Genomic DNA, 8,885 nt, shown 5'->3' on the forward strand with positions numbered 1-8,885 from the left:
AAATAATGGTTTAGGGGAATCACTCTGACACCCACCCAGCCCCGATTCCCTGCTACTCAATTACAGTCTGAGGTGACTTTCCCTACCATCAGCACTAAAACTCTAGGGATATGCCTTCCTTATGGCTTATTTGTTTTTTGTTACTGGGGTGATGTATCTTAATTGTGGATAATCTTGGGTGGGTCCCATTTGAAAGCTCTATTCTAATTCCATTAAAACTGTTGGGTATTTTAAATAGCAAATCCAGGCTTTTCCTTTCAACTATAAAAATGAAATTGTGCTTTGACTGAAATATCAGATCATCAAAACTAAATTGGCATTTTATTTACATTTTAAAATATTTTATGTCTTTTTATCCTCTAAAATTTGTCATCTCCCTTTAAGTTTAATGTGTCTATTGCTTCATTGGTTTTTTTAGTGTGGTTACAGTACAGCACCATAACATCACCTGGAAATTTGTTGGAAATGTGGGTTCTTGGGCTCTGGCCCACACGGTCTGCTCTAAGAATCCAGGTGATGCTGACACATGCTAAAATCTAGAAACCACTGCACTGGATCAGAGTATAAACTAAGAGACCACAATATAACCTCCTAAGTCACATATTAGAATCAAATATTCTAGTTCATAGAGCCTTCAGTGAACTATGTTTTAACTAAAAAATACTGAATCTTCACATTAGTTTGACATTTCTGTATGTAGCAGTAATAATAATAGTTAGCACTTACACAGTGCTTTCTTTTTGCCAGGCACCATTACAATTGCTTTCCTTATATGAGTTCATTTAATATTGAAAACAAACTTGTGCTAATAGGTACTATTTTTAATCTCCCTGTGACAAATGGGTTAAAGTAATTTGCCCAGTGTCACTGAACTTAATAAATGTTGAGTCAGGATTTGAACCAAGCCATCTACTTCCAGAGTCTCCACTCATAATCACAACTCTGTGCTTCACAAGTTCTATCACGTTTTTTATGTAGGCCAGTCCAGCACTGTGCAGTACAACTTTCTGTCACGATCTGCCCTTTCTGGTAGGGTAGCCGAGGCCACATCTGGCTCTTGAGCTCTTGAAATTACCTAATATGACTGGGAAACTGATTTTTTAATTTAATTCACTTTTAATGAATTGGGTTCTAAATTTGAATAGCTACATGAGCTACTGTATTATGTTTTGCAACAGTTTTTCCTCTTAATAGAAGGAGAATAGAAAATACAAGAATTTTAGTCTTATTCTAAATTGGATAAGGCAATTTAGATAACATAGGGGAGGAGTTAACTGGTTTAGATTCAGAAGACATAAGTGTTGGTAATATTTGAGAATCAAGCGAGATAATGAATTTGGAATGAATGTGAATTACTACATTAAATTTAATAATTAGGGGTTTTGTTGTTAATTTGGGGGCATAAATACCCTCCAAATTGTCATCATGTTCATCAAAAAATACATATTACCCTCATATAGGTGCTAAAAGGTAACTATGAGAAGTAATGCAGTAATGTTTTTATGATTTATATTTTCAGCTTCAGAAGTTGCTCACCATGGACCCAATAAAGCGAATTACCTCAGAACAGGCTATGCAGGATCCCTATTTCTTAGAAGACCCACTTCCTACATCCGAGTAAGTGATCAGCTTGTTAACACACTAGCGTGATGGAATTTAGTTTAGTTGTCAACTCTAAGTTGCCACTCCTCTTGTTTGGGGACCCAAGGAAATCCTTATGACAAGCACAAAATGAGCTCTGCTGATTGAAGTGTCATTTAGGGGCTTTATGGTTAAGACGCATTTCTCTTCATCCCGTGATTTATGAAATGTTGATCACATTAGTTTCAGCAATAATCCAGTTATTCAGTGACAGGTTGATTGTGCATGCTGTAGCTCCTTCAGACTCACTGACAGTGCTTACTGCTTGTAATTACAGTTTTGTGTTACAAAAGTACAAAGACCATTCCCAAATAAATTTGTGTTCCCTATACTATCTTTTATTTTAAATCCAATAGAGAGAGTAAAACAAAAATTACCTTTGAATAGTGACACATATTTCAGCTGGAATCTATATTTTGATTATAAAGCCATAAAACAATACTACTATAGTAAAGCTGAATCATGTTAGATGATTATTGATTATTTTTATACAATGAAAGGCCCTTAAGTGGCCTGCCGTAATGTCACTGGTTACAGAGAAAAGATCTATGTTGTCACAGTTGCATGGAAGGTGCTTTATATTTGCACATATGGGAAGCACAGTTCATCTTAGAAGATTAAAGTGACAATTGCCTAGGTGAAACATTCAAAACATCAATTAGCATACCAGAAATCATTTTTCTGTTTTTCTTATGATCAGTGTTTTTGCCGGTTGTCAAATCCCTTACCCAAAACGAGAATTTTTAACAGAAGAAGAACCTGATGACAAAGGAGACAAAGTAAGTATTAAAGTACAATTGGCAGCTCCTTCTTTCATCAGTGCTTCCATAATGTTTTCCTGTGTGCGTGTGTTTTGTTCTCCGTCTGAGTTGAACTTTATTTTTTTGTTTAACCAATTGAGAAGAACCAGCAGCAGCAGCAGGGCAATAACCACACTAATGGAACTGGTCACCCAGGGAATCAAGACAGCAGTCACACACAGGGACCCCCGTTGAAAAAAGTGAGAGTTGTTCCTCCTACCACTACCTCAGGTGGACTAATCATGACCTCAGACTATCAGGTACTTCCAAGTTTATTTTGTGTTGACCTGCCATGTTGGTGTTTGCATGTGGATTTGTGATCATCAGAAAATGGGATATAATTGAGAAATACGGACCTCTGTGTATCTGGGGGAATACATAAACATGAAATGTTATTGGCATAGAAAAGTATTGACAGGGGTGTAATAGGGAGGGTTTAGACTTTTAAACCAGAAAGACTTGGAAAGATCAAATGTAAATTTTGCCATTTATTAACTGTGTGACGTTGGACAGATTCATCTGTAAAATGAGACTAGTAAAACACAACTTGGAATTGTCAGACATGATATGTCTTAGCACCTGGTTTATAGTAGCAGCTCGATAAATGGTATCTATGGTTTTGAAACAATATACCATAGTGCTTAAGAACCTAGGCTTTCAAATCCCAGCCTGGTCATTTACTTCTGTGTAACTTGAGTAGTAATTTCCGAGGTTCTCAGTTCCCTTGTTTGTAGAATATGGATAATGATCAATGTGAAGCTGTAGTTAGGATTAAGTGAGATAATGTATGCAAAGGCACAGTGGCTAGCCTAACATAAGCACTTAAGAAATGATACCAATTATTACATACTTTCATCATTTTTATTGCCATTATTACATTAAAATTCTTAGTTAGCATTCACAGTATACAGTAAGTGCTTCTTAAGTGATGGTAGTGGTGCTAGTGATGCTATAATCATAACAGCTTACTGAGTACTTACTATGTGTCAGCTGTTATACTAAATATGAAACATACATTATTTCCTTTGATCATCATGCTAACTCTGGGAGGTAATTGCCATTTCAGGAAACTGAGGCTCAGAGAGGTTAAATAACTTGCATGTGGCCACCCAGAGAGCCAGTTGCAGACCCAGGCATGGCCTCAGACCTGCTGCTCCGTGCCTGCTTATGGATCCTATCGTGTGACACTATCAGTTCCTTTAGAAAGACCTGCTTTGAAAATTTTATAACACCTGCCTGTTTCTTCTGCTTGTTCTAGTCACATTCTCAACTAAACTGGGTTTCAGTGTGGGAAGGATACTGAAAACCTGACCAATTAGAGTTATTTGCCTTTCAGGAAGAAAAGAAAAAGAGATCTTATGAAACTGATAAGGTTCCCAGTGCCCATTATTGTTCTTCAGGAATTAGATATTAATGCGTTGCTTTGGCTAAGGGAGAGGTCCAGCCTGTCACACCACCAAATCATTGTCTAAGGAGTGATTCTCTTTCAGTTAGCTAAGCAAGGAAATCAAGGACAGACATCTGTGGGGGTTGATGTTTGTTCCAGCATCTTCTTTTCCCTCTCTGAATGGGAAGAGTGCACCTCTCTTGCTCACAAAGGTATTTGCACACTAAGGTGATGGCATCCTTAGAATGAAGCAGAACAGTGTTCAAATCTTTGCTTCTGAAACCAAGAAAATGATGCTGTTCTGCTTTGTTGGGGTCAGTTATAGCTGGGTTTTGTGAGTGATTTCAAAAATAGTATTTCTGACTACAATTTTATGTGTCCACTCTTTTTTAAATGTTATTTTTGCTAGGATTGACAGAGTTTAGAATTATATGACTTATTAAATAGTCAACATTCTTTGAAAGAAAAGTAATAAATTATGGTTAATCTTTTATAGTGTTTGTCTTAGGAGCAAATAATATGAGAGAGATGCTGGAAGGGAAATAATATAACAGATCAAAATTAGACAACTCTAAACTCTATCACTGTTTTAGAATTGAGAATACCACTCTTCCTATGTTTCTACGATTATATGTTTACTTTTGTATATAAACTTGTAGCAGGCCGGGCGCGGTGGCTCACGCCTATAATCCTAGCACTCTGGGAGGCCGAGGCAGGTGGATCGCTCGAGGTCAGGAGTTCAGGACCAGCCTGAGCAAAAGTGAGACCCCGTCTCTACTAAAAAATAGAAAGAGATGATCTGGCCAACTAAAATATATATATAGAAAAAATTAGCCAGGCATGGTGGCGCATGCCTGTAGTCCCAGCTACTCGGGAGGCTGAGGCAGTAGGATCGCTTAAGCCCAGGAGTTTGAGGTTGCTGTGAGCTAGGCTGACGCCACGGCACTCACTCCAACCCGGGCAACAGAGCGAGACTGTCTCAAAAAAAAAAAAAAAACAAGAAAAAGAAAAGTTTAAAGGAAATAAAAATGTATTAATGTCAAAGAAATTGATCCTATGGTACCTTTTCTTATATTCATTTTTATTCAGTCATATGTATGTGTTGGGAGGTTTTCTATTGAAGAAACGCGCATGTAAATTAGCTTTGAATTTTTTAATGTATATACCATTAAGTTCATGTGTAAATATCACAAGCAAATTAGTTACTATTTCCCAAGTAAATACAAAACAGCATAAAAGGGGGTCATTGCTGTAGAAACAAAGGTATTTGCACAGCATAGTAATAATACTTGGCTTAGTATTATTTACCAGCAGTACTTCTGACCTTCCTAAAGAAGAGTTGATATTAAAGATTTGAGTTTTCTGTCTTCTAATTCTAAAGCTAGTACATAGTACAAAACCTGTATAGACACTTCAGTCACATATAAACTCTGCTGCTTGGGATAGAGCCGCTCAATCCCAGGAAGCACCTAAATCACACTTCTCCCTCATCTCCTTTCCAGCGTTCCAATCCACATGCTGCCTATCCCAACCCTGGACCAAGCACATCACAGCCGCAGAGCAGCATGGGATACTCAGCTACCTCCCAGCAGCCTCCACAGTACTCACATCAGACACATCGGTACTGAGCTGCGTCCGAATCTTGTCAATGCACTGTTGCGAATGCTGCAGGGCTGGCTGTGCAGCTCCCCGCAGGAACCTGGTATGGGCCGTGAGAATGTACTGTACACCCACATCTTCAAAATGTCCAGTAGCCAAGTTCCACCACTTTTCACAGATTGGGGTAGTGGCTTCCAAGTTGTACCTATTTTGGAGTTAGACTTGAAAAGAAAGTGCTAGCACAGTTTGTGTTGTGGATTTGCTACTTCCATAGTTTACTTGACATGGTTCAGACTGACCAATGCATTTTTTTCAGTGACAGTCTGTAGCAGTTGAAGCTGTGAAATGTGCTAGGGGCAAGCATTTGTCATTGTATGTGGTGAATTCTTTCAGTGTAACAACGTTATCTGACCAATAGTACACACAGACACAAAAGTTTAACTGGTACTTGAAACATACAGTATATGTTAACTCAATGAAATAACCAAGACTCAAAAGGAGATTATTTTGGTACACCTTTCTTTTTAGTGTCTTATCAGTGGGTTGATTCATTTTCTACATTAATCAGTGTTTTTTGACCAAGAATATTGCTTGGATTTTTTTGAAAGTACAAAAAGCCACATAGTTTCTCCAGAAAGGTTTCAAAACTCCCAAAGATTAATTTCCAATTTATAAGTTTGTTTTTATTTTCAATCTGTGACTTGACTGGTATTAAAGCTGCTATTTGATAGTAATTAAATATGTTGTCATTGATATAAACATGTTTGGTTCAGCAAACAAACTAAAATGATTGTCATAGACAGTGTTTTATTTTTCCTGTTGGTGTTGCTGATTTGTGAGCATGCTTTAAGATGAAAAAAGCATGAATGATAACTTCTTTAAAGAGGTGCGGCATCCAATTCAGATATTTTTGTCCTGATTTTAAAGCTGGTTGGTGTAGTGCTATTATAATTTTGTTCAATTAATTTTCTTTTTAAAAATTTGTTCGCACGTTGTTTAGGGTGCCCTTACTTCAGCAAAGGAGAAGGAGTAGGAGAGCCTTAGAATTTTTGAGGAAAAAAAAAAAACCTATAACATACAATGTACTGTATCAAACTATTTTACATGAATGACACAAGTATTCTGAATAAAAAAAATAATTGAACATTGTTAAAAACAAGGTGTTATGTAATAAATTTATTTTTCATAAATCAAAATATGGAATCAGCTGTATTTTTTATATATACAAAGAGTTTTTTGTTTTAATTTTAAAATGTGCCTTAACAAGTGGCCTCTGCACAAATCTCTTCAGTCTTCATTAATAATATCTATATGTTCTGCCTCCATAACATTAATAATATCTATATGTTGTGCCTCCATAACAAAGTAGTGACTTAAGTCTCATCTATGGATTCGTTTTTCAGTTACACTAAGTACTATAAGATGCGAAACAGACACCTTTCTAATTGAAAGATGATGAGCCCTCGACCTCTGGAATAACACCTGATCTGTGTTATGCTAAGAGGGATGTGTCTATTTCATCCCAAATAATTGTTTTTCCTCTTCCTTCAGCATGAAATGTGTTCACAAAAAACCATTTTTTTTCTTAAGAACTAAGGAATCTCAGCACTGATAGCCCTGACCATAGCAGTAAGGATAATTCTTAGGAGCTGAATTCATGTTTCCATTTTAAGTCTTTCCACCGTGGTTCATCCCCATGACGCGGAGGTCTGATTGTGGAGCTCCCCTGGGAACACGGCCGAGCCAAGGCCCTCCACATGCCACCATCAGTCTCGCTCCCCACTGTGCCTGCCTGTGCGCCTTCCACCCTGTCTTCTAACTTCTCTCCCTGCCTTTCATGCTACAGTTTTCAAGTCTAGTGGACATGACTATTTTCCTCCCTTCACGGTCCAGTCCCAGAGGTTGATTCAGTAGGGTTAGGGTGGAACCAGGGAAACTCATTTTTCACAAGCTCCTCAGTTGGTTCTCATGCATAGTCTGAGGAATATGTGTTAGGAAAAACAGCTGTAGGGTCACTCACCTCCAAGGTCTAAGTAAAGATTGAGCAAACAGTAGCAGTTAAGTGGCTTGGAGGAGAGGCCACTTCACTGACAGCCCATCCTTCATCCTGCATGAATTTCCAAAAGCAAATCCCATCATGACAAGTTCCACTGTAAATGTCTGAAAGCCCAAAGGCTTCGTTTCTCTGTTTCTCCATCTGTGCCCGTTCCTGACTGATCCTGTCCAATCTCATGTTGAACGTGGTGACCATCAAATTTACCTGTCCAGCCTACTTTCTCTCTGAGCACCTGGTTCCTAAACAATTGCATCTGTGACAAATAACATCTGTATACACGCGCCTGCATGTAGGGAATGGGATCATTCTCGAGCCCATTCCCCTGGTTTATTTTTCCACATAGCACTTAACATCTGATGGATGACATCTACGTGCCAGTTTTCTGTTTCCTCCTATTAGAGTGGAAGCCCGCTGAGAGCAGGGTTCGCGTTCCACCTCGGACCTCACCTCGTTATCTGTACTTGTTCGCTAGGTGATGTCATCCAGGCTTGTGACCTTGATAAGGCTGGTGACTCCCAGATTTCCAATCCAGACCTCCCCGTCCTGTCTGACTCATTCCTACTCCTTATCTAGACTGGGTGTGTCCACGCCCAGATGGGTGACTCAAGTTGGCGGCCACCGCCTCCCAGACTCAGCCCGCTCGGTGAGTGGCCACCCGCCCTTCCAGCTGGCCTGGCCAGGCAGCAACCCAGGCGCCTCCTTTCTCTCTCCCACACCCTCCCATCCCGCCCGTTGCAAATCTGCCGGCTTTCCCTTTAAAGTACAACCCAAATCGCTCTGTCCTCATCTGCGCTGCACGGCCTGCACCAAGCCAGTCACTTCCTTCCCAGACGTCCAGTAACCCACCTGCTTCCGCCTTTCCCCCTGCAGCCTGCTCAACACAGCAGCCGCGGGGAGCCTGCACCACGGAGGCCACGTGTTCCTCTGCTGGCGTCCCTGCCTGACTGTACCCAGCAAGTCCCTGGGTGTCCTGGCCCCCTTTCCTTATGGATCGCGGCGTGTGCTCCTCTCCTCCCTGGCTGCCTCACTCCCCACTCCGCTGCCCTCCCCCGAGCCTGCCAAGTCGTCTTGTCTCAGCGCTTTCACACTCGCTGTTCCAAAGGATACGACATGCTCAGCCTTGATCACTTCACTGAATTACATACGAGTTCATTTGTGCTGTCGCCACTACAAAGGGTCAGTCTAACGAGCAGGCACGTCATGAGAACCCAGGTAGCACCCGGAAGGCAAGTGGGGCTGAGAGCTCTGTTTATATTATTTGGGGCCTTATATTCACCAGAAGTTGAGGTTTCATAGAGCAAACACCATCCGTGATAGACAAGGAAGTTTTAGGGACGCTCTCTAGTCTTCGGAAAGACTTTAACGTTAGTCCTCCATCCTCATCCCGGTTGTCGCACGCCTG

General features: G+C 40.2%; 1 protein-coding gene across 5 annotated transcripts in view; it reads left to right on the forward strand.

The window, feature by feature from the left end:
- The window catches only part of CDK8 (cyclin dependent kinase 8), a 96,631-nt gene extending 90,008 nt beyond the window's left edge, over positions 1-6,623 (forward strand). For 4 of the 5 annotated variants that reach the window (XM_045567597.1, XM_045567599.1, XM_045567602.1 and 1 more), the window contains 4 exons: positions 1,520-1,617; positions 2,342-2,420; positions 2,543-2,701; positions 5,331-6,623. In XM_045567597.1, the coding sequence (XP_045423553.1) occupies positions 1,520-1,617; positions 2,342-2,420; positions 2,543-2,701; positions 5,331-5,456 (462 nt within the window). In that variant the 3' untranslated portion in view covers positions 5,457-6,623. The remainder of the gene's footprint in view (positions 1-1,519; positions 1,618-2,341; positions 2,421-2,542; positions 2,702-5,330) is intronic. The other variant, XM_045567598.1, reaches the window with a different exon arrangement.
- Positions 6,624-8,885: the final 2,262 nt, after the last annotated feature.

This window comes from Lemur catta, chromosome 13, assembly GCF_020740605.2.
Source record: "Lemur catta isolate mLemCat1 chromosome 13, mLemCat1.pri, whole genome shotgun sequence".
NCBI classification, from domain to species: Eukaryota; Metazoa; Chordata; class Mammalia; order Primates; family Lemuridae; genus Lemur; species Lemur catta.